Source organism: Callionymus lyra, chromosome 6 (assembly GCF_982586985.1).
Source record: "Callionymus lyra chromosome 6, fCalLyr1.hap1.1, whole genome shotgun sequence".
Classification (NCBI taxonomy): Eukaryota; Metazoa; Chordata; class Actinopteri; order Syngnathiformes; family Callionymidae; genus Callionymus; species Callionymus lyra.
This window is the reverse complement of record NC_141823.1, coordinates 7,876,676-7,903,228: the sequence shown is the minus strand read 5'-3', so window position 1 is coordinate 7,903,228 and position 26,553 is coordinate 7,876,676. Positions and strand designations below refer to the sequence as shown.

The 26,553-nt window shown below is 40.1% G+C and overlaps 2 protein-coding genes across 4 annotated transcripts in view; one reads left to right on the top strand and one right to left on the bottom strand.

Moving 5' to 3' along the window:
- The window catches only part of LOC148076314 (neuroplastin-like), a 37,609-nt gene extending 16,071 nt beyond the window's left edge, over positions 1-21,538 (bottom strand). For 2 of the 3 annotated variants that reach the window (XM_087793394.1, XM_087793396.1), the window contains exons 1-2: positions 20,880-21,537; positions 2,253-2,600 (exon numbers count right to left, since the gene is read on the bottom strand). In XM_087793394.1, coding sequence (XP_087649520.1) covers positions 2,253-2,600; positions 20,880-20,949 — 418 coding nt within the window. In that variant the 5' untranslated portion in view covers positions 20,950-21,537. Of the gene's footprint in view, positions 1-2,252; positions 2,601-20,879 lie in introns of all 3 variants that reach the window. The other variant, XM_087793395.1, reaches the window with a different exon arrangement.
- A 2,018-nt stretch (positions 21,539-23,556) lies between these two features.
- LOC148076313 (uncharacterized) lies at positions 23,557-25,899 on the top strand. Its single transcript, XM_087793470.1, has 2 exons — positions 23,557-24,523; positions 25,569-25,899. The coding sequence occupies exons 1-2, from the start codon at positions 23,954-23,956 to the stop codon at positions 25,716-25,718; spliced, it is 720 nt and encodes a 239-aa protein (XP_087649596.1). The 5' UTR covers positions 23,557-23,953; the 3' UTR covers positions 25,719-25,899.
- The last annotated feature ends 654 nt before the right edge of the window (positions 25,900-26,553 follow it).

The following is a 26,553-nucleotide window of genomic DNA, read 5'->3' as shown; positions in this document are numbered from 1 at the left end:
CAAATCCATTTACAAAAACTGGTGACCGTCTTGTCGCCTTGTCATTCTGGAACGCAACAATATGTTACGTATCCTTTGATCACAATACATCCCTACCCTTGTAACGTCGTTTTCAACACAAAATAATTCTCCGAGAGTCGCTTGGACAATCCAGATACAGAACATGGAACTGTTCACTGACCTTAATCAGGATACAAAACACACGTAGTCTAATAAATACTCAGTCATAGATGTAGAATTTTCATAGATGTAAATACGCAGTTGTGTATGCAACAACAACATAAACAACATAAAATATGTGCAACAGTTAGCCCAGGGACTACTGTACTTGCTATTCCTGTAGAGGATGGGCATTATTTTTACAGCGCAGCCTTCAAACGAGGCAGGTAAGTTCCTCTGTTGGCTCCTCAGATGGCCTTTTACCCTCTCCTAAGAAGCCCTCCAAAGAATCTGAGAGATGCATCATGTGACTAGTCCACGCTGTAGAGATGCAGATGACGGAAGTTGGCATTCGGATAAGTCTGATCATTTATTCTTTTAGAAATAATCGTTTCTATGGGGAATGAAAAGGTAAATTGGGAGGAAATTTGTTTGAAAACACTTCAAAGATTTGGCAAACGTGGAGACACTAAATATAAGGAAAGGTAAATGCCAAAGCAAACTAAAGATTCTAAAAATTTGTGATACTCGGAGAATATCAGCATCCCTCTTAAGTAAGGAGTAAATTGAACAAGGCCACGACCTGGTTATCTTCTCGTAGGGGGTTTACAGTTAGACCTGTCCAGCTGGGATGAGACCACGGGGCAGGTAGAAGCCCAGATGAGGATTATGTCGCTTCACTGTCCTTGGGATGTCTTTGACTCCTCTAGTCTGAGCTAGCTAATGCCAGAAGCAAAAAAAGGAAGTATAGATCCTTGCCTTTAAAACTGATAAGCAAGTGTAGATCCAACAATACAGTAAGTGTGCGTATAGACGATTAGATCTGCATCTTCCTACTTAAGGAGGTCTGATATTAAACCATTTCTTTATTTCTTGGAGCTTTACTATAAAACCGTCTTCACGATTTGACCATTTCTGCTCAGTGTTTTCGCTGCGAGAGCCAACCAGGATGAAACTCCTTTCAGCTTCTCCGAGAGCTTCACTATGACTAACAGCATTGCACATCATCGCCTGCTCCAGTGGGCAGAGCAGTCAAGCATGCAGAGATTAGAAAGGTCCAGAGTAAATTCAGTTTGTTTGAATGTTGCTGAGCACAGAGCAGAGGGTTAAAGATGTATTGCCATTACAGATTCCCACTACTCCTGGTTCAGGGGGCACAAGGTTGGACGATGACTTATCCTTGACTCCTCGACACTCGGGACCCTAATGGAGCTTAACCCATCACAATGTTACAAAAGCAAATTGGATTCCTTTTAGGAGAAAGCAGCAGGAATCATCCTTTTACACATTATCAGATGCCTCCCTGTGAGTCCTTACAGTTCTATTTACACCTAGCGAGAGTGAGAAAGGCGAATCAAAAGCCTCATTACAGAGAAAAGCTCTGGCTTTCCACTGCATTTGTGGCTGGCTTAGAATGAAACAAACCATGTAACAAGATGTAACATCGTTTTACAAAAGTTGTATTGAATAGATCTAGAAATGTAAAATGATATGAGACGCGCAGCAGTGGTTTAATCCTCAATGCTTCCGCGTGAGCCCTTTAATCAGAATTTAGAGGATGTTGAGTGTGATAATCGGTGCGTAACGCATATTGTTTTTCACAACAAACATCCACCATTTTCACCTTTGAACCCAAAAAGTATGTGGGCTGGAAGCTGCACTGATATGACTGGGAAGTAACATCCCTCTGTGCTTGGGGTTTTCTTGAATTATCCTATTTTCTGATATGATGTTTTCATTTTTTTACTATCAATTTCCCTCACCATTTTATTGAGTTATGTGTACTCTGCGGTTAATAGATTTCTTCTTATAGTCATAGTACATTTTGTTTAAAAGCTCCTGTCAAAGCTCTCAAGGACACTTTCTGAATACCAACGGTAAAAAAATCACATAGTAAATAGCCAGAGCTTAAATAAATAAGGTTATAAATGGGGTTATGGAGGTTTTCACAATTTTCCGATTTATATTTGTATGTTATATTATCCAGCCCTTATTATTGTATTGAGATTTTATGGATAGTCAAGTATTTTATGTACATGTATATACATTATTCCTGTCTTTCATGTCGTGCAGTACGGAAATATGGTACTCACTTTGTAGCACTGATATGGTAGCCTGGGCTCTGATCCAGGTGATGGAAGGATTTTGTCTCAGGTCGTTCCGTTTGGGGTCGTTGCTCGCCCGGCACTCATAGATCCCAGAGTCCTCCAGGGTGAGCCTCGTGATGCCCAGCACACTGACCCCGTTGGCGCCGTACGCCGTGTTGATGGAAACGCGTCGTTTCCGAGCTCCGTCCCACAGTTGCTTAAAGGAGTCCAGTCGGTTGATCTCGGCGTACCACCACTGGATCTCCGGGACGGGGTTGCCCACTATGTCACAGTACAGCTCGAAAGTGTCCCCCGTTAGCTTGGTCTCGGACATTGGCGACTTGACAAACCCAGCTGAGGAAACAGGAAACACAGTCAGACTTATGCAAGTTTAGTAGAAGAAGCGTTCACAAAGAAAGGATTATCTACTGCCCGCCATTTTTTGCAGTTTTACAACTAAAATACAATTTTCTTTTTTAATCACACAAATATTTTTCTCTACCTCCTGTTTGACCCCCAACCATCTCTGCGAGTACACCTTTAACATCTGTTCTTTAGCTTCCAGTCACAATGTATGGCTCCTGTTCTGCCCTTCTATCAGTCTGCCCATCACCAAGGCCTCTTTCATCATCCGATTCTTGTCACAGATATATTTCAATCCAGATGGCTCTGATAAAGAGATTCCTGTTTGCTTCTTGGTCTCGTGGAAGGTGTTGCATTTCTAGCTTTGATCCCCGTCCTGGCCCAACTTAAAAAACAAACTCAGGAATGTCCTTTACGAGAAACCCAAACTTACTGTGTATCTCCATTTCCACTCTAAGGAAATCCTTTCTAGTACTTTTAGGCCATCTTGATCTTTTTATTTGTCTTTCTTTTGATCCAAGGCTCTTAAAGCTAATGGAGTTGTTGCATCTTAACAACATATTAGTGACTTAAGTGATGCCTGATTCTGACAAGTTGATGTGAAACTGTAAACAGAGCCTCATCCCACTGAGTCTTTATCAGTCACGACTGATCTTTAAAAAGGCCTGTTCGCGGAAGACTGTTGAGCGAAGCATCTTTCAGCGGCTCCCACGCTCATTCAGACTGATTGAAATGAAAACCTCTAATTAATAAAGCGTGTGATTGTCGGCGCTGAAAGTGTTTACACAATGATTCTTGCAGCTCAAATCTGTATCTAAGAAAAAAGACCTGTGTCACAAAAACAAGACATTACTTTAGAATTCTCGGGGAGACAACACTTGAGACATGGAACATTTGCAATTTGTCATCCTTGAAAATGGAAAACATTTTTTTATCTTTCACCCATTTGTAGCTGACAGAGATCCAATCCAAAAACCTCCAAAATATGAAGAATCAGACAATGTAAGTGAACATTTGGCGTTTTTTTTAGGTTGAGGTTTAGGTCAAATAAGATAAGCTTGATTTAAGGTTATTCTTTAAAGTTGTAGGGATGATTGTGTTCGTAGGATAAGGCTGCTGAATGTGAATATAGCTCCAGTTACGAGGTTCCTGTTTAAGTCACTGATTTAGAAAAACAAAAATTCCCTCGATATGTTTGACCACAGTGTGAGGAAGATTTGTCTCAGCTTGTGTTCCTACTTTACAGACTATTTAATAAACCATAGACAAAAGACCACTTTTCCAATGTCTTGATCCGTCTCGGTGGTTTCTCCCGATCTCGCCCGTTCGTGGGCGAACATTGCTGTCCCGAATAATCTAAGCAGCAATATCCAGTCATGCTGCTAGCACCATATATAAATCATGAGCAAATTACATTAATGCCAAGAGAAAACATCGGTGAAAATTGTATTGTCTACGTGGCATATCTATGTCAACAATGGTGCTTCTGCTTAACAGAATAAATTACATTAACCCAGACACAGACATGCACTTCCACTGGGTAGTTCCTGCATCCAAAATAATACAAGGTAGTAGTAAAGTTATGGGTTAACTCTAAGCTGATTTGGATTTTGACTGTTCTCAACAGTTGTAGTGTCTTCTTTTTGACAGATGTGATCTGCAAACACTCAATGGTTTCTTTTGTTTTTTTGTGACTGAACTTTCCTGAAGCCTTGCTCATGAGCTGTTGAGGACATTTGGGCTTCAAATTCAACTTGTTGTTCAATCGTATTTCTGCCCGTCTTCGATTTCCGGCAAAAGGCTGTGTTTTACAGTAAGCCGAGGAGTTTCAGTTTAGAAACTTGCAACATTGCCCTCTCAAAGCGGCGTAAACTTGACACGGAAAACAGATTTAATGACGAATGGAATGAAAATGCCCAAGGCATTGATTCCCTTGTGCCTTTTGTTTCGCAATGTCTGTGCCGTCAACATGGGGTGTAATGTGAGGAGACACTTGGTTATTGCTATTTCAATACATACGCGTTAAATGATTTATAACATTGTGTATCTATTTTTTCATTTGTTTGCCTAAAATTCAATAAATAGCGGTAGATCAGCCCACAGGCTGGACATCCTTCCAAAAATCTGGCCCTTGGGAAAATTGTGTTGAATAGCCCTGGTATTTAATGTAATGGTTTTCGTGTCGAGGTTTTTTTGGAATGAATCAAATCTAGCTCTAATACATTTTCTTTAACCATAGCTACTTTGACTATTGTTTTGTCTTTCTCTTTTTTTTTAACGATGATTTGCAGTCAGAGCTTTCACTGCAGATCGATACACTTGATCTTGTTATGAAAGTGTTTACTGCAGTAGGACAAGCAACAAGCACTTTTCTTGTTTAACGAACATGCATTATATTGGAGGTGCACAGACAAACCGTTGACTTTAGCAACACTCAACCTTTCTTCAATCAAAGAAATCATCGCCCTCCATGGAGAGATTGTATACTTTTCTTAGAGCAATTACCAGCATTCAACGTGTTCATCTGAAGATGAGTGTCTGTGATGGTTTGTAACAAAAGCTGTTAATTCACACCTTCATGACCAGGCCTCGAAGCACATGCGCTAATAAATGTGCCCGAGGACAAGCAACTCCCACAACATTTTGGTCGCAAGGATGCATTCATGGTCATGACGTTGACACTGTCACAGTGATAACAGATTCTGACACCAAATTCATGTCCACCATCTTTTTAGTTCTAGAGTCAACGATTCTCTGACTCGCAAAATCCAAATGACCCTTTTGTGCCACTCAGTCCTGTGGCTGTTGCTTGATTGATTAATGGATTTCATATCTTAAGCTTTTGTAGTTGATGGATGATAAATTGAAGGATTATATTTAGTAGTGAAATCCAATGTATGCAGGTGGAGCTGTGTGTCTGGACATACATATAAGCCTAATCTCTTTTAATCCATATTAGATCTTGCTGTGACACCAGAAACGAGGTCATCCAGCTTTCGTTTTTGGATAAGCTTTAAAGGAATACTCTCAGTATTTATTTGTTCTCAAATTCATGTCCGAAAGTGACGTTAGCTATTGAGGTCTGTTAGCATCAGAGTCACATTAGCTCCTTTTGTACCAGCAGACATGCAGCATTCCCAGAAAACACAACTGTTTTCAACAAGCATTTTATATCTGATATTGTGCTGTATTGTATATGAGCGTCGGCATGTTTCCTCAAAATATTTAATAAATAATCTCGTATGAATAATTTAAAAAAAAAAAGAACCAATTTTAAATTAACAAATGACTGTTTAATAAAAAGATAATATAGATGGGAATAAAACATGCTAGCAAACAAACAACTGAAATCCAGGCAAGTATTTAAGTCTCCTGTCAAGTACAAAGAGTCCAAAATTTAAAGATATAGAAAGTCAAAAAATGTTTAACGCTCGTTTTGTCTCTTGGTCGAGGTGACCCGGAGGCCCCAATAAAACAAATGTGTTTGTGCTATCCCTTGTTCTGTTGCTGGGTCAAGGTAAACACCAGCTTGAACACATTTTTTTCAGGCCTCTGGGTCATCTTGACCCAGAGACAACACAAGGGTTTAAATAATATACAAAAACGTGCTAGAATTTCAGGTTTTTCATTTGACATATGAAATAAATATGCATATAACATTTTTTACTTCTTGCATTATTAAAGAGAGAAATAAATCAATAACCTTTGAAATTGTTTATGAAATGTATAGAAAAGTATATACCAATATGTGTTTTATTATTATTATTGTAGTTGTTATTGGAGTTTTACCTGAATAATCAATGTTGAGAATGTATCAAATGTATTGGAAAATGAAGACGACATTTACAAACATGATTCATAACTTGGGAATAATTAGAAAATTCTATTATCCAGCAAAGATCGTATAATATTTAGAATGCTCCGTTGAGCTAACAAAGGGTCAGTGAGTTCAAAAACCTAAATCTGGAGATAAATCTCGTGTTTAGATTTCAAGATTGTCTTTCATGATGTATCCAGCATTAAGTAGCTTGTGTTTAATTTAGCTCACGCACCAGGACTAGCTTTGAATCAGCAGTCCAGCTTGTGCTGCAGGTTTTCATGGTAAAATTAATACCACTGCATTGCGAGTGCTGAACTCCGCCCGGGTCTGATTCATGCTCCAGTTCCGCCTCACTAGTTAACCCAACAATTCACTGTCAGTGTTAATGAGCCTCATCTAATGACAAATCACCTGGACCACAGACGCTTTTCTTTGCTGACCCTCGAGCACTGCAGCCCACTCGTGAGCTCAGAAGAAAAATCTGGTCTGTGCGGATCAAATGGGAAGAAACAGCCTCTCAGGAGTTTTCCTTTTTAAATACATGAGCTCAGCTTCGCCCCTAACCTTCAGACCTGACAGAGCACTTCTAAATAATGTCTTCTAATCACATTGAGGGACGTCAACGCCAGAGGACGGACCATAAACTGCAGTCGGATCAACACGAATTAATTTTGTTTATCTGTTGTCCTCAGTTTGGGAACAATGAGATCCGGCGGACCTGAACAGACTGACAAAGCTCGGCCAAACTCTTTCACACACTTAGCGAGACGTGCTTTGAGTTGGTTGCCATGGCAGCAAGTCCGTTGTCCAACACCACGTCATGACTCGGTGTCGCACGCAAAAGCAAATCAAAGTGAACTTAGCTTGTGCGCGACGCCTCGAGACGCGAAGAGTAATTAGTTTCCTTTTCTCTGGAAACATCTGGGCTCATCAAGCCCACCACGCAAACGTGTGAAACCAATAAACTGCGGAAGCAACGTTCATGATGATAATTCCTCGCTACTAACTACGGTTGGCGTATCAGACCAGACCAGATTTGTCAAATACAAATCGGTGGGGAATATTCACCTGAGTCGATGTTAGTTATGCAGCCTCACGGATAGAAGCCCCGGAATCTATATCGAGACGTGTCTACTATTTGGATTGGAATTTAGTTTCTATCTTTGTTTCTCCGCCTGGTTTCTTCCACCATCCAGACAATCTGTGTCTGTGTTTGTCTGCCTGTAGGAAACGACTGTCTGTACACCAACTATTCTATTTTCCTTCTTTCGTTTGTCCTTTTTAAAAAAGAGTTTGCGACCCCTGTAACGGTACATAATGCGTCCCCTTCGGTGATGTAATTTCCCAACCCAGGTCGAGAGTCCATACTTTAAACTGCCGTTGACCTCTTCGGCAAAACCATGCGACGCCAGTAACCTGTGACTTTCACAAGAGTGTGACAACGACAGCCACGGCGTGAAAATCAGATCCAGGGACTGCAAATTGTCTCCTCATGGATTCTCTTCCTCTTCCAAGTTTAATTTATGAATGATTGAAAGAAACGGTGCAGCAAATACAAGATGATCTATTTATCTGTGGCAGCTGTCAAAACCTACACAGAAGTTTGTTTGACATGATCATTGTTGCTGTTAATGTAGAGTTTTGATTCAAAACTCTGAGTGAGAGCTACTGTAGATCAAGTCTTCATCACGAATTATCTTCTAGCTCCAACTATCTTTCTTCCTTTGTCCTAAAACTTCCCCGCATGTTTCTCTGATAAACTCATCGAGTCACTCTCAAAGAAAACCTTTGTCTCATGAACTATGACTCTGGAAATGCCAGATTTGTGTGAACATTCTTCATGAAAAATGCATCTTTCAGAATGAACTTTTCTGATCCGGCTAATTGGGAATTACATTTCCCTCAGATTGTGAGGGTTTGATTTTAACAATTGTCGTAAAACACCCCCTCCAACCACCCCTGTGACAAACACAAACTAAGATAAATATGATGGTATGGCATGGTAACACAATGGTGTTGCTGCATTTATGGTCGCAGTTTGTTTACATTCACCTACATGAAATTGCTTCTCGAAAAAATCTCTTCTTCTATGCTTGAGGCAGTTGACCGAGACGGCTCGTGACGGAGTAGTTTCGGATCTGAGTAAATGTTAGATGCACATCTGAATTGAATTGTTTAAAGTAATTAGGAAAGTAATTGGGAAGTTTATCTTGGATCTAAAAACACATTGACTTTTAAAAGATAACTTCCCAGATTTTTTTTCCTTGACATTCAAGATCTCAGAATAGTGTGTAAATGTGTGTTTTAATCTCCAGTTTGACTCAAGTACTTTTTTCTGGTGTCACTGGAAAAATGACAAATGAATAAACTCTTAGGAATGTTGTCGGCAAACTGACTTTTCCAGTCAGATTTCTTAGCTCACACTCTCAAGTACAAAATGCGTCTAAATAAAGAGCAAAAGCGACGAAATTCCAGCTGAGAAAATATCAGCAGAGAAATCCAAACAGACAGCAGTCGGTACATGACTCCACCAGTTTGTGTTGTTTGCACAAATTGTTGACGCTGGCGGGCTGAAGTGGCGGTCGCAGATAAGTTGCAGTTATGGCAGGCTGGGAAATGAAAGTTAGAAACAAAGTCGGCCGGAGTGACCTCAGCGGACGTCTTTAGACAATTGTTGGTATTCCAGCGAGCGAGTTTGTTTGCAAGTGACGGAGGATATTGACCACCTCATCAATCCTCATCAACGATTTTCTCGCCAAGACGCTCGCTGCCCGGAGCGATCGATTGATGATCAAGTTGTAGCTGCTAACAGCTCCTGGAGATTTAGAGTTTCACCGGAATCATAATCTATACGCTGGATAATTATATCGAATGACAATCCTTTGAGTAGACACAATAGACGATCCGTCCACGTCCGTCTGTTCTGGATGAAATCGGCTCCATGGCGATGGCGTCTGTAAGCGGCCGGTGTCTGAGGTTTGTCTTCCTGCGCCTGAAAGCCACAGCGATGGCAGCGTAGCCACTCCGGCGGAGGAGGAGGTGGTGAGGAGTGCTCCCTCGACGCCCGACAGCAGGCCGCACACACCACCATCACGCTGCCTGAGAGTGAGTCAGCTGCTGCCTACAACCTCAGGTCCAGAATCCCACAACACAGACGGAGAGAGCAGCGAGTGGGAAACCCCCGTGGGGCCGCCGAACTGGTTAGGTAGCGTGCTCGCTGGAGCCCGTGTGCGTGGGTGCATGTGTGCTTAACCCGAAGAGTCCGCGGCGCTTTGGACATGTAGCCAACTATTGGATGTGCACTGGTTTGCGGAACAAACGTCGAGCAATATTGATTGTTATTGATCAAAATAATAGCTATATAACTTGTATGTCGTTTTTTAACATGTTTCTTTACTATGTAGCATACAGAGGTTGATTGACATCTTCAAAAATGTCTGTATACGTGTGAATAGTTGTGTCTCCATGTGCACAGAGACAGACTGGCGACCTGTCCAGGGTGTCCCCCGCCTCTCGCCCTAAGTTACTGAAATAGGCTTGATCCACTGCGCCCCCGATATGGCAATCAGCTTCTATAAATGATTTTATATATTATTTCAATGTTTTCCAATGTAATGCAAATAGATATTATGTTTAAAATTAAAAATGTATTTTGAATTTCTGAAGTAAAAAATGTTTATTCCCCAAAAATCTCTAATGTGGAAATCTCAACTGATGTAATTTACTGAGTCACAAAATATTGTGACTGAAATATTGAAATGAAATAAATTGTCGTTGAAACTGGTTGATGATTAAAAGAAAGTGATTTTATACTACCAAATAACAAAAGATGGTATTGATTCTGATGCCTGCAAAGCAGGTTTGACATTTGTTTATTAGAATTATTTCCAAAAAAGATATTGCTAGACCTGAGTTAATTTTAAATCTATATGGCTATTTTTACTGGTATGTAATATACACCTTAGAAGATTGAAGCTGTGGATGGAATGAAGTTGTAACCCGTCTATCAGATAAAAAGTGAGGGTACGATGGTTGTAGATGTCAGTTAGGGACCCATTTAACTCCTCAACAATCATTCGATCACACATGAATAGGTAAAAAGCTTTAGTGATTGAAGGGGGAGATCAGACACACAACTGTTGTTTGATTTTATTTTTTTTTTACATTTTTCCTCCTCAATCATTCAAGAGGGAAGTAAATCAAACTGGCATGTGAGGGTCAAGGGATGCTGGAGGTTTTGCTGCAAGGTTTTCATTTCTATTTCATGACATGAGGATGAATCTATGGCCTTGTCAACACAAAATCTTACTATGTGGTAGCTTGCCGTTAAAAATAAGAGTGGATTTATGTGTCAACTGAAAGGTTGTACACATGTCCGACCTGTATGTGGCGGGGCAGTGGTCCCACAATATCGACCAAGACTTTAAAGGGTAACATTTTTTTTCCATTTTTTTATTCTTTTCAAGCAGATCTGGTGTTGATCTTCACCTACATCAACACTGAAAAGACAGTTATTTTTTTCTACTTCACTCAAATTCTTAATCCTGGTTTGAAAAGAAAATATTTGCATAGTATATTCACCTGTTTCCAGTGTATTCAAAAAAGGGACTATGATTTTGTCTTGATATTTCCAAAAAGCTCGGCAGTTGTTTCCAATAGAGCACTACTCTGTAGTCTCCTGTGTGAAGTGACGGCTTATGGGGTGTCTATAGAGACAAGGCTGTGAGATTGCTTCCAAAACATTGCATTTTTGTTCATACAGTCAAAGATAAAGTGGCATCTTTGGTGTCCAGATTAAAAAAGTTGTGATTTAGGTGAAGGAAAACGCTGGAATTGTGTTGACAAAAAGACTGGTGCATCTTCAACTGACTCTGTCTTCCTGTGGGAGGATCCTTGTGTATCTTAAAATACATGCATATAATCTATTATGCAGGGATAAAAGAATACAATCATTTATTTATTTTCTATTAGCTTATTTTGTGTCTGTCTAGAAAAGGTTATTTTTATTTTTTTTACAATGGCTTGTGAAGTATTTGTTGCTTATGATGTCTACATTAACATGATAATTGGTTTTTATTTGCAAAAAGAAAATGTATCAAAAGCTTATTTAAAGGTTTTGTTGGCGCCACCATCTGTCGGTGAAAATGTACGGTTTATTGTGGGTTATCTTTGCTGAAAGGTCATTTTGGTGAGAAGCATAATTTCCATATTAAAGCTTAAAATAAAAAATGTATTTTATATTTTCTAGCTTCTGCCATGTCAGGCCAATAAAGACGTCTCATAGAACAGAACAAATGATTATTACTGCGCCAAGAATTTTCCCTTGAAGTGATTGAAGGTCACAATTTGGCAAATACCCCTGAATCATAAAAGGTGTCCTTCCCTCACAGCAGGGACAAAACAAACATGATGAGTCAGACAGTTGGTCTGCACACATAACCTCACTTTCCTCAGAAAAGGTCAAAACTGTCTGGATATAGAGCACCTGAGTGACCCGGACCACTGAGTGATCTTTATATGTCACACTGTTATCAGGGGAATTTTCTTACTCTAGTGAACGCTTCCCTTTTTTTATACTCTCAATGTTTTTCAAATTAGAAAACGACACAAAGTACTTAGCCAGTGAATACATTAGACTTTAACGCAAGCAATTAGAGTCAAGTTGGGGGTTATAAAGCCAATTAATAAATGTAAACCCATCCGTGCATGAACTGGTGCAAGACACAACAAGGGTTTTGATTAGATGTGAGCACAAACACAAGTCGACTTTTTTTTTCTTCAGGGAAAGTGTGTGAAACGGCTTTTATTTCTGGAAGGCAAATAATCAGACATACTTAAGTGGAGGGCATTTATGGTGACACAGTGTGCAGACACCAGTTAACCTGTGAGTCATGACCACTTTTCTTTCCACTGACTTGACTTAACCGGTTTTAAAGACTTTGTGTGGTAACATAATTCTTCACACATTGTGATGGAGGGTTCATATATGAAAATGTTGGTCACAACGCTTACAGAACGAGACGTCTTTGGATCCATGACAATGGATTGGAAGTGAATTTTAAGCATTGGCGCAACAAACTTTTTAGGATACACATTTCACTCATATAAGTATAATGCACACGTGTCAATCTCAAATATCCAAGTCTTTTAATGTTGCCTACCGGTCGGTTGGCTCGAATCAAAGTAGAATAACATTCCGCGATTAAGACGGCCAGAAGATTCGGGCCCCTTGTGCGATTCTGCCTGAAACCTCTGGTGTAAGACGTTGCCAGATGCGTTTTCTTTTAATATATTCATATATATTTTAGTCAGATCCAATTACTGTAGGTTGGTCTCTTCCACCCCAACCGACGTTGAATCCTAAAGTCGAATAATTTCTCAAGAGAATTTGTTTACACTCCAGGTACCTCCTCTAGCAGCCTTCCCTGATAGAAGGTATACTGTATAGATCGTGAAAAACATGGTATTTTCTTTGGGAAGTAGATCATGGAATCATGAAGAAATGTGAAAATGAGAAATGTCTGACCCGAGCGAATAATAGAAGTCAAAATAGTTTAAGATTAGCACCAAACAATCATTGTTAAATCGATGAAAATATGCACTTGAGAGGAAAAGTGATACAAAATTCCTGACAACTTTAATGCTTCTTAGAATGAATATACGGTGTATATTAACATGGTAATGAATAAACTGTCTTAATTTTCAATTTTACTGACGCAAATTTATAATGCTTCATTAAGATCAGTTACTTCAGTGATTAGAGATCCATAAGACGACTCATGATGTCCTTCATGCATCCGTCCAGATCTAGAATACATTTGTCTGAACCAGGGATTATCTAGTGTCTGCCATAAATATTAAACTGATTAATTTCCCGCAAAAGTCTTTTGGCTTCTTTTGTTTTATCCTGTAATTCGATTAAGAGACAAAACATCAGATGTATTCCTGATCAGGTCTGGAGGACCAGTCAAGGAGCGTTTTGTCATTCTGGTCACACTTGTAAGCACTTTGTATTTGGAAGTCAGCCAGACGTTGTCACATGTTCTCCAAAGATTTTGTTATATTTGAAGAAGTTTGATGGGGGACGCGACAAGGGAGCGCCATTGTTCGTTCCACCGACCTTGTGGTTGTTTTTCAGCTACAGTGGTGGCAACCGGTCCCTCTGCGTCTTGATGCGTATTGATATCCGACGGTTTTTAGTGACAAGGCTTATTCCGATGTGTGTGTTTGACCTTCACATAGTCACCGTTGTGTTGATCTTGTGCGTCCTGGCTGCTGAATACGCTGCTTCCTGTTCCAGTATTCTGCAACCTGCTTCACCTCATTTGACTTTTTTTTCCCCCCCTGGCAGCAGTACAGAGATATTTGGGGGAACTCCCAGCTGAGAATGTGTGTACTCTAAAAAACAAACGGAGCAGCGGCTCATCTTTGTACACTTTCTGGTCAACAAGGACAACATTCACACTCCGTGCATCAGAGTAAACCTGCGCCGTGTCTGCCGGGGCGTGAGGCGGCTCCTGATCAGTGCAGTCCTGATCAGATTTCACAGTGGGCAAGCATGACTCAAGTCCTGGCTCCAGTCCTGCAGCACAATTGCTAGAGTCACAAATCTGCGTAATAGATGCACCAGAAGCATCATAGTGGAGGGAAAACTGACGAGTGAATTTTATTGTTGGTGTTAAAGTCAATAAGAGAAATGGTTAAATATAGTGCAAATGGCAGACATATTTTCTGCCAAAAATATTTTGACTCATATTTGCTTATTTGATGTGTTTTACAGGTTATCATGCAAAGTAAAGAAAAATAAATGTTTATTTAGTACCTAAATAATGAATAGAAAATGGAATATATATATTCATAAAGATAAGTCAACAAATGCAGAATTAAAGTAACGCATTAACCTTTTAGACAGTCACAAGTACGCCCTGACATTATCTTTTGCATATAGCACTTCAAATCAATATTTAATGCAAGAAAAAAAAAGTGTCCTACATACGTTTGAATTGTCTACTTGACATGTATGAGCGAGAGCTAAAAATAAGTACTCCAAGAATGAGCAAAACCAATATGCATGTATGTCGAGGAAATGTCGACCTTCTGGCGCGCCGGGATTTAATGACCATAAGGCTCCATATTCAACGTCCTTCTTGACAATTTAGTCAACATTATCTGCCGGTTTTTTATTGCCAAGAATAAAACAAGGTTGGCGTTGGGAAAGGTCACCAGGTTCTTGTAGGAAATTTATGTAAGAGGAGCACTTGTGTAGGTCAGCGTTAGCCACCTACTCAACAGCTAGTCTTGTCTCTGCATAAAGATCACACCATCGCGACGCTTAAATAGTGCACGTCCACCTCGCAGGCCTTGGGAAAAGCTTGTGTGCACAAGCAGGACGTCCATTAAGAGTTAATGGATTCACTTTCACAAAAGGACCTTAAAGCCACAGTTTCTCAGCGCTGGGTCTGGGCGGTAAAAATAGAAACAGGGGCAGAATGGATGAGCGCTATATACAGTGCAGCAAATGTCTGTCACCAGAACGACCCACCTATATTAGATGGCGCAAATTCCCCCCCGAGCTCCACCGACATCGGTGATTAAATCTCATTCACTTATAATTATTTCTCACCCACACAGAAGGGCCTGAACTCTGGTATTACAGAGAGAAATCTGCCATCGCATGAGAAGGATTCTAGCCGTTGGATTTATTCTGACCTGTCAGAGCAGAGAATGGTGTGGGGGTGAGTGCAAACAGTGTCAAACTTTAAATCTTTTAAACCTCACACTGAACGCATTTACCATCGGCGTGCTAACAGAAATCACTATTTTTAGTCGGTGCTGGTTCTGTGTGGTGATGGAGATGGTCAGCACACCCAGAGGAGTATTGATCCGAAACTTAAAACGTGGCAGATCATGACAAGAAGGCTCTTATTATAGCCATTTTAGTAGATAAAGGCTGGAGTTCCAGACAAGAGTCACAGACAGAAGAGGTACTGTATCAGTTAGAGAAGGACAGTTACAGTACCATCACTAAAGAGTCAAGGTACAAGGCAGTTCAAATGCAGGAAGGAAAGTATATGAGAAAATGGTACAAGTACAAAAAATACAATGAAGCAATAAGACGTTAAATGTACTGGAGAGTAGAATTGGATAGTGAAGGGACAGGAGAGTAGAGGAAAAAGTCAATACAGTTACTAGTAGAGGAAAAAGACAGCAGAGGTACTACAGAGGCAAGAAAGAAGACACTGGAGAGACAAGAAGGAAGACAGTTTAGGTATTTTAAATTAAAGAAAGAGGATCGCCAGAGGTACTACAGAGACGAGGAAGATGTAGTGGCACAAGAGAGACAAAAAGAACCAGAGACTGTTAGAAGGGGTGAGAAAGAGGACAGCAGAGGTACTAGAGAGACAACAAAGAAGACAGTTTAGGTATTATAAAGGCAAGAAGGAAGACAGTAAGATAACTACACAGACTAGGAGGAAGACAGTAGATGTACTAGAGAGACAAGAAAGAAGGCAGTTAAGGTACGAGAAATGAGAGAAAGAAGACCATAAGAGGTACTACAGAGACTAGGAAGAAGACAGTAGTGGTACTAGATGGACAAGAACGGAGACATTTTCAGTAAAAGAGAGGCGATAAAAAAGACAGAGGTACTGGAGATGCATGAGAGAAAGGTGTAGAGATACTTGAGAGATGTGAAAAAAGAGAGTAGAGGTACTTGAGAGAAGAGATATAGGAAGGTAGAGGTACTAGAGAAATGGTACAGAAGAGGTACTTGGCAGACTAAACAGAAGACGGTAGAGGTACTAGAGAGCTGAAACAGAAGACAGAGTTACTAGAGAAAAGATAAATGGTACATTAGAGGTACTATAGAAATGGTAAATGGGACGGAGGTGGTACTAGAGGGACAAAAGAAAACCATGGAGGAGGTACAAGAGAACTGAGAAAGAAGACAGTAGAGGTACTACAGATGCATGAGAAAAGGCAGTAGAGGAATGAGATAAGTGTGAAAACAGGTAGTAGAGGTACTTAAGAGAAGATAAATAATACAGTAGAGGTACTATAGAAATCAGAAATGTGACAGAAGAGGTTCTTAAGAGACAAGAAAGAACACGATTGAGGTACAAGAGAACTGAGAAAGAAGACAGTAGAGGTACTACAGATGCATGAGAAAAGGCAGTAGAGGTATTAGATAAGCGTGAAAACAGGTAGTAGAGGTACTAAAGAGTAGATAAATAGTACAGTAGAGGTACTATAGAAATCAGAAATGGGACAGAAGAGGTTCTTCAGAGACAAGAAAGAACATGATAGAGGTACAAGAGAAGTGATAAAGAAGACAGTAGAGGTACTACAGATGCATGAGAAAAGGCAGACGTGGTATTAGATAAGCGTGAAAACGGGTAGTAGAGGTACTAAAGATTAGATAAATAGTAAGGTAGAGGTACTATAGAAATCAGAAATGGGACAGAAGAGGTTCTTAAGAGACAAGAAATAACACGATTGAGGTACAAGTGAACTGAGAAAGAAGACAGTAGAGGTACTACAGATGCATGAGAAAAGGCAGTAGAGGTATTAGATAAGCGTGAAAACAGGTAGTAGAGGTACTAAAGATTAGATAAATAGTACAGTAGAGGTACTATAGAAATCAGAAATGGGACAGAAGAGGTACTTAAGAGACAAGAAAGATTGAGGTCCAAGAGAACTGAGAAATAAGACAGTAGAGGTGCTTGAGGGGCAAGAAAAAGGGAGTATAGACACTAGAGATTTAAGAAGGACTAAAGTAGAAGTACTAGAAAGACAATAGAGAAGACACCGGAAAGTAGAATTTTGAGGGAGGTTGTAAATGTGGTAAAGTAGAAAGAGTAGTCATCTCTTGCTTCGACCTGCATGTTTCAAAAGTGAGTATCTGATGCATTTATTGGTCGTACTCGTGTGGTCCTGGCTAGTCGGGGAATGATCCTCTGTTGACAGCAGGTGTGTTCGTGTTATCAGGTTGTGATCAGTCGGCACGTTTACCTTGCCTTCCCCTCGAGGGGTATTAATTGAATATTTTACGCTCCTGATAAAAGCCATGACATAATGAGAAGGTGGGGGGTCGCCGGCCCACTGTCACCCGCTGCCCCCTAAATGTTTGCTGGTCCTGTATCTGCGGCTTGTGGCGCTAAGACCACGGGAACAGTTCGGAATGCCTGCGCTTGAGCTTCATCAAACAATGGAGGGATTAGCGGGTATTTGATTTTCCAGATAGCAAGATCATAAAAAGGGCCTCGTGGCACACACACACACACACACACACACACACACACACACTTCAGGCTTCTCCAAGAAAATAAAGGGATTCACAGATAATGTTTTGTTATATAACTGTTGAGGGTTTTTTTCAGTCTCCTCAGAGCTGAAATGAAAAGACGGATTTTGTTTATTGTGTGATGTGGACTGTTTAATGCAAGAATTATTTTAAGAATTTAGAAAAAAGTAAATCCTTGAGTAGCAAACAAGGTAAGGTTCCGCCAACACTTTTCATCCCATCACGTTAATACATGTCGCATTAAGCGCACGGTGGGAGTCTTGATGATCCGGTTAAGATGAGTCGATGGACGTGAAGCTTAAAAACATAAAGTGTTGAATGAGGTCAAAGTATTATGAAATGGATCTTATGAAACCAGGCTTTCAGTTGTTGTACTGGAGAGTGTGGGGCCAGTATAGAGACCTAGGCCTTGATATTGTGTTGTATAAAGATGTTAGTGTTGAAGCTAGGCTAACGGTCCGATGTAATAAATTTCAACGTATAAGAAGGTTTCGTGTAGCTCAGAGACTTGGTACGAGTTGAACTTTTGATGGAGAAATTTGATGGAGGTCAAACACTTGGATAATTAAAAGCAAATACAAAAAAATAGGCGCAATTACACTCTGACTTCCTGTTAAGGAAGGTTTGGTAAATACACATTTTCTTCAACCTAGACTGCTAAAACATTTGTGATTGAGTTTGAAGTTTATAACAACCAACCTCGGGTAGAAAGTAGGAACATTTTGGATTGTTACATTCATGTTTCCTCGCATTATTATCATGGTTTATTCGTACAGCGTAATAACTAAAGATTATATTATACCCCTACCAATTCTGAGAGAACCCTTTTCTTTATAACGTCATGTGTATTTTCAGTCGCAGAACTTCAAGTCAATATACATCAGCAAAATCAAGCTAGGAGTATCTATTAAAGTAGAAAATCAAATCTCTCCGCTATTGTCAGATTCACCTGTGCATCAATTTAGAATTCAAAATTAGCAGCTTTACTTTGGGGTTTTTTTCATTTGAAGATTGTTTAAAATTTGAGATTTCTATTTTACTATGTAGATGATGTTTATTTTTAATTATCTTTTCGAATAACAGTTACTAAAAAAGGGTGCAGGTCACATAAGGGCCCCTAATGGTCCTCGGGACGCATTTTTGACATGCCTAGACTGAGGTTATAATTTCTTATTTTCAGACGCAATAATACAAACTCTCAGTGATAGGAAGAAAAACGATGATTAAAACTTTTACACTTTGATATTATCAAACAAATGTACTTCATTAGCTCAAACACTGTGGAATTCCAAACATGGCAAAGATTTTTAATGTTGTTTTTCTCTTTTGCTAGTTAGCTAAATGCTATCTGTTGGCAACAAATTGTTTGGACTGCGTCAAACTCTACTTTTACCGTTTAAAGTAAAGTTCATGGATACTCTAGAAATCCATTCACTCGTCGATGGTTCAGACAAAAACAAAACTAACTATAAACCTCTGAGCTAGAGGTCATCTGCTGAAATTTAAAAATGAAGGTTTTATTGTTTGATATCACAAATGTAGCAATGTAAGTGAATATTTGTGTGGTGACATGTTTCACATTTTCTAGTTCATTCAAAATCACTTGTTTTTAGAAAATCATAGATTTTGATGTAAAAAGTCAACTGTAGAGGACTTTTGTATAGTGTTAATAAATAAACATGAAATCCATTTATATTACCGATAGTTTTCAATAAAAAGTAAATAAATAGATTTATTTGTGCAAACCTAAACATCATAGAGATTATATCATAAAATAAGTAGTGATAAAATTACACACAATGAAAATGAATGAGACTATTTAATCCAAAGTTACCTCTGACGAACATACTTGTGCATAATGCCGACATGCTAAGTAGTTAGCATTGTCTTGCTAGCTAATCCTGATTTTCAAAGTATGTTTTTTCTGTGTTAAATAATGTGTTAAATGTTTATATTTATATTGGATCATGGTGATGAGATGAAACAACAAAAAACACATTTTTCCATTTTTATGTAGCCATTAGTGCTGCATTTGTTTGTGGAAAATATAGAATTGAAAGTAGGGATAAAAAGAATATTGTGCAATGACCAAAATAGAATAAATATAGTCTCTCAATTCCAATCCCCAACAAGAAGTCATACTTGTTTGGTTAATGTATTTGGAAAAAAAATATATATATATATGTTGAGTTTCAGACCCAGATATGCAAAATACAAAGAATAGGACTTTTGTTCCACAAAAAAAAATTCTAGTCCCACATTGTTGTTGATCAATCAGTTGGTCTGTTTAAAAAAAATGGATGTACCAGTCACTGACAAATATTCTGCGTTAGTCCTAAAGTATTAGCCGCCGATGGAGCAACTGTGATGTTAGCTAACGCTAACATTCAGTGCTAGTTATTAGGAATGAAAGTCATTTTTCTTTACATCTGATATAAAAACCACATCACTGACTTCTATTTTTCAACTTCACTTTCAGGACTAATCCCATTTCCTTTCATACAGTTTAAAATGATAGCCTTTATAAGATAAAGTTAAAAGAAAATGGTCATTTGTTCCTTGAACAATGTCTACATCCTGTTAGGAGAGATTTGACACAGCGTGACTTTAAACTAATAATTATGGATCGTAGATTGACGCTAGTCAACATCCATCCGGCCATTTATAACCGTGCACATCAGACGTAATGAAGTGGACGCCAGTTAATAAAGTCACAAACACGGTCGCCCCCCACGAGAAGCCACGATCCGGGGAACAACATGGCAAAATGAGATTATAATAATCATTATAAGGGGGGGGGGGTGGAAGTGGAAAAGGAGGCTCAGCGAGCGTGTGTAATGTGTGTGACAATCAAATCATGCATCTAACAGCTGTGAAGGGCCCTGGTGTAACCTCAGTGTGGGTGAGTGTACATGTCTCTGCTCGACTATTACTGCCCCCCTCTGCTGGCTGCTCACTTCCAACCAAATGCACAAAAAAAATCTATTTATCCTTATTTATTTTCAAGAAGAAGAAGTGCAGATGAAGCACAAGGTCAAGCCATGGATCAGATGAGCAGGAGTCTTTAAAGACACGGTTGTGTCACTTGGATTATTATTTTTAAATAAATGTTTATTGAGATGTTATCATGGCCACATCTGGCTCTTACCGTTCTGAGCCGCGGCGGGGGGCAGCATCCAGGTCCCCAGCAGGACGAGCAGCACCGCGCCGGGATGCATGGTGGAGCCTCGAGGAGGAGAGAGAGGGTCGCGGGGGTCTCTGTCGGAACGGGATGCGGGGAAGGAGAGACGGATCTCGTATCGATCGAGCGGCTCTAGAGAGACGGGCCCAGCATAGCACCTTGCGAGACGGGAGAAGAGACGCCACCAGGTGGAGGAGGAGGAGGATCACCGGGACCAGGCCAGCCGCTCAGGGACGCCGATGAGCGGCCATAAGGCGCCGAAGAAGAACCCGGATTGCGGAGGAGGTGGGGGGGGGGAGAGAAGAAGGTCTCGGGATGTCAGGGAGATGGTCCACGGTGGAGTTGAGGAGATCCAAAGATGCGCACTGCGATGCGCATCTGCGCTCCCGGGAGGTTGTGTGTGGGGGGGGGGCGGGTGTTTGGTTTGGGGGTCGCCGATTTGGAAGCAAAAAAAATGACGCCAAAGAAAAAAGGCGCAGAAATTACGTGAAGTGATGTCGGCGCAACAAAAAAAAGCAGCTCGTCGGTAGATCCGCACCGAAGCTATTTTTAAGACCGACACGAGCAGCAGATGCTGATAGGACGAGGCGACGACAAGCTGCGCGTCCCCGCTGCGCATGAGCGATCACGCACTCCCCTCAGAACGGACGCCTGTTCCTTCTGTGTGTCCACGCGTCCACGAGACGAGCGGGCGCATGAATCGGGCGTCCATGTGATTTCCATCCACTCCTTAAAGGCGTCTGAATTATTGATGTTGCAGCTCAAGACGTTTATCACCAGTCAAGACATAAGTGCTGTTAACCTGCGGGACAATCTGCGACTCTCTCTCTCTCTCTTTAAGATCAGTTTCTGAGCTCGTTTTTTTTTCACATCATGTCAGCGTTTTTTCAGGCTGAATCCAGAATATTATCCCCCGTGAAAGTTCAATATGGCCTCCGTTAATCCGCTCAGGGAAACGTTCTGTTCCGAGGCTCTGGCGCCCTCTAGTGGCCGAGGAGGGCCAACGGAAAGGCGATAAAGACGCCTATGGCTGTTAAACCAATCAACCTGATTATGAGCAGCGAGTGGTAACGACAGCAGGTTGTGTCGTGGGCGTGGAAATGGGAAGAAATCTTTAAATTTTAATCCTGCTTGCTTTACTTACACACACTGACTCCTTCAAGAAACATCTTAAGACGTTTTTATTTGTTCAGGCTTTTCCTTGATTTTCTGGAACTCCTGTTGTGTTATCAGTTTTATCTTGACCTTTAAAGTATATACTTTATTGATTGTTTGCCTGTTTAAGCGCTTTGTGACCCTGGTCTGGAAAAGCGCTATACAAATTAAAAATAACTTACTTACTTGCTTGTACAAAATACTGCTTTCTTACATATCGTATTAATACCCTGCTTTAATTAAGTAATTAAGTAATTTATATTTATAGAGCGCTTTTCCAGACCAGGGTCACAAAGCACATAAACAATCAAAACAATATTCAATAAAATATATACTTAAAAGATCAAGATAACAGGAGTTCCAGAAAATCAAGGAAAAAGCCTGCATAAATAAAAATGTCATTATTCATCCATCAATGTTATTATAAAGATTATTATTGTTTTTTAGTAACTTTGAATTAAAAATGTTTGATAGTTCAGTTAATGTTGTTTAGGTAGATCCCAGAGACAAATATTTTTTACCGTATTTTTCCGACAATAAGGCGCACTTAAAATAATTGCATTTTCTCATAAATAATGTTATAATGTAATGTATTCATTCTGATTTTATATTCTGACCTTAAACCTCTTTTATGTGGAACACAGTGCTAAAAAAAATTGCTCTGGGGTATTAGTACTCTGCAAAACTCTTGTCTAATGCTTAATCTGCATTTATGTATAAAAAACAGACAAATGAATTGATATTGCACATTAAAGTCCGGTGGGCCTTTGAGTCCAAAAAAAACAGTGTTAAAATGTTGAATGAAATCAATTCAAAATTGTGTCAATCCAAGAATGATACTAATTTTTAAACAAGGGCGGAAATGTCTAGTGTGCATGTTGTAATGTGTCTAAATACAATCATAGCAGCCACGTTTGCACAATTACTCATACATACGGTTTGATTTTTAACTTTATTTTATATTGCAAAATATACTAATTAATCCTCTATATTTTCTCCTGGGGTGTTCAATTAACACTTAAACTACATTTTGGCCGCATTTTCTCCAATTAAAACAAATATACAAACGCAACGAGAAGAAAACACATAAATTGTTGCAAACATTCTGACCACGGTATACAAGCTATTTTGCACCCATTGAAGATCTATCTATCTATCTATCTATCTATCTATCTATCTATCTATATCATTTTGGTAAATTTCACTTAAAATCTTTTTTTTTAGCACCTACAGGAAAATGCCTATATACTTCCACTGTATATACTGTGAGATTTATAGAGTATTAAACCCACAGAAGTTTTTCTTTAGTGTCCCACTGGGTTCTACTCTCATTTTAACAGGCCCTGAAATGATGTGAACATTAAACCTTATCTTTGAGTTGCGTGTACCACCGTCTTTTATCGGTTCATCACACGGTAAAAGCTGCTCAGCAGAATCGGCCTGAAGATATTATCGTAAACTTTTAGGAAACATGTTGGATGCAAAAAACAGTCTCGGACTGACCCCAAGCGAAGAAATCCTCCAAAGACATTCACAGTACTGATTCCCGAAGCTGTTCCCGTTTCCATCTGTGACGTGTTTTTTTTATGTTTTGATCGTCTTTTCGGCGAGTCGACTTAAGCGAGCTTAGAGTTTGAGTTTGATGCCGCCGGCCCGAGGCTTCCCTCTTTGTTTGTTTCCTCCAAAAACAATAACAGAACACAACACGCAGAGCAAACGTGCCTCCACTCCACAGTCCACCAAAGGTTTTAAAATGTGACCCCAACCTGGAAACCCATCCGGGCCAATCGGACGGAGAAGTGTCAAAGCGGACGGCACACCCTCTTTTGTCCGAAGCCAATCAGAGTGGACGTGTGGCATTTCGCCTGAGGGAAGAAACTTACTGGATGAGTTACCTACGCGTCACTGAACTGTTGCCAATGTGTTCTCAACGGCGGAGCCTCTGTTGGGCTTTCTACTGCGACTCTCCTTTTTTTCTCGGACGGACTAGTATGGAAAGTAGACAACAATGGCTTACCAGGCTGAAGAATGAACTTAGCAACAGTCCTCTGGTGTCAAACGTGGCTTTCGGCTTCATCCTCATGGGACTCGAAAGGCTGGTGGAGGTGGAGTTTGAATGTCCTTGCAACCCGTCCTGGAACGGAGTGTTTTCCTCGGCATTCTTCATCATTCCCGCCGTCATGGCTTTCACCTTGATGCTGATCATCCAGGGGTGCAGGTGTAAGGTGTGGTGCAAGAAGACGGTGTCAGTGTCCACGTTCGTCCCCGCCATCGTCTGGCTGATCTTGCTCTTCCTGGACGGCCAGTACTTCGCCTGTGCGATGACAGACTGGGAGGGCAGGTTCGTGATCGTGGACAAGGCGGCTCCTCAGAAGTGGTGCGAGCCAATTGGTAAAGGAGATGTCACCAAGCAGGAGCTCATGCTACGCTCGCAGCAGCTCTTCGTCTGCTCTCAGGTGAGTGGAGTTTAAACTTTCAAAAGTTTCGTTTGGAAAAAACACAAGGTTTTTTTTATTTTTTATTAATGGAAAAGGCACAGACGGACGAGCGGAAGCACCGCCTGTTCTGATGTCGTACTTTATGTACAATTCTGTGGCCGGTTGCAGATCGATGCTGAATAGTAACTGATGATAAAGTACCATTAAATCAAAGCAGTACAAGTCATTATCAATGGAGTAGTGGTAACGAGGGTCAATGAGGTCGCTGTCATGTTAGTATTACTGAGAGATTTATGAGCAGATGTGGTTGTAGACATTCTGTAGCAGCACTTAAGAGAATTACAGCACGTCCTGTGGCAGCAGGAGAGGAAGTAGAAATGAATTTGTTAGATGTAAGAAAAAACAGTAATCATGTAATATTATTGAGAAGATTAGTACCATGTTTTCGTGGTCATTTTGACAGCCAGTGCTGAGTATTACTGGTATAAGAAGTACAAAAACTAAAAGCCTCAGCTGTGATAGTGACGGAAAATCCAAGGAACTATTAAAAACCAGCTGTCGAGAAAACCCTTGTATAGATGATCGCACCCTTTCCTGTGGGTCAGGGGAGGGCAATTGAATTTTCCAAGAAGCCACAGCTTATACTGTGAGAGAAGAAAGGGGCCAGCAGGGTAAATAAAATGAAAGTGTGGGGCAGAGGAGTCTTAAAGGGACGGGAAATGTTTCTTAATATAAGAAATGCTCACAAAAAGGAACAATTAAAGTGAACTTGTTTAAAAGTAGACTAAACTTGAAATAGCATTGAATACTAATAATGCAAGTTTGCTTCCAGAAACATTTTTATACAATTATTTTCATAGTTTTACTCTAAATAAGGCGTCATGTGGCACCTGGTTGCACTCTGCCCGGGCGTGCTGTAGGTGGCGCTTTTATACTTTCTTTTTTTTAAATTGTTTAATTGTTATGTATAAACAAATAACCTCTCAAACATTCTCATATGATTTCCCAATTATTCATAGAAAGCTGTGAACTCCTGAAGTGAATGTCATGCTCTCTGCCTCAGGTCATAGGAATCATCCTCCTGGTGTTTATATGCTTGGGTCTCATCGTGTACGTGATCCGAGAGAGCTGCCTGCAGGAGGTTCAGATGCAGGACACGGAGATGGCCGAGCTGACGGTCCTCAGGATGAGCTCACTACGGACCAGGACGTAGCGAGAGGACTCCCACGGACACTTTGTGATGTAATTATTGTCAATACACGTTGTAATATATATTCCTCTGGACGTCTGTCCCTTCTGCCATTTGTGTAAATATGAGATTTTATTTTTTTTGGGGGTGTTGAAAGCCACATATGTATGACAATGAGGCACTATTTATCTTCCAATCCAACATATCACCTGTAAGAATCCAGTGTTAACATATTTAATTGGAAATTCGATGTTATTCTTCTCTGTGTACTACCGTGTTGATCTGTTGTAAGTACTGAAGGCTGGACCTGGTTTGTGTTAGATATTCCTATAAACACCCACAATTTCTTTACATCGTCTTTTTTCTATTTTGTTATAAAATATATTTATTTATGTAAAAAAAAATAAAAACCTCAGGGATTTTTGTTAAGTCATGCAATTTTTTTTTTACAAGCTTTGACTCTTTATGTGTTTAAATAGAACAATAAGGTAAAATTTATTGCTGAGTAAACTGGTCAAACTTGCAATGCAGTTGACGTAAAGCACTCAATGTGTGTGTGTTGTACTATTTAATTCAACTGAAAATACTATTCTTATTTTGTCGCAGTATAAAAAGACAGTAGAGATCATAGTAGAAAACATGATGGTCTAGGATTGGTAATAGTTGATAAATCCCATCTAAACTCGACCTACAAGAGTCTCTCTGTAACTGGATACTGGATCTGTCAGAATCCACAGTATCTTCTTGTTCATCACTGTCAGCACCATCTGTCCCTCAGGGCCGTGTGCTGAGCCCCCTCCTGTGCATCCTGCTGACATATACAGTAACTGTTCTGCCCACATCTGTCATACAGTGAAGC

Bases quoted from the DNA above. Each gene is read 5' to 3' on its own strand.
- LOC148076313 (XM_087793470.1), top strand. From the start codon at position 23,954: ATGAGTTACCTACGCGTCACTGAACTGTTGCCAATGTGTTCTCAACGG. The intron at 24,524-25,568 runs GTGAGTGGAGTT...TCTCTGCCTCAG, and splicing joins AGCTCTTCGTCTGCTCTCAG to GTCATAGGAATCATCCTCCT.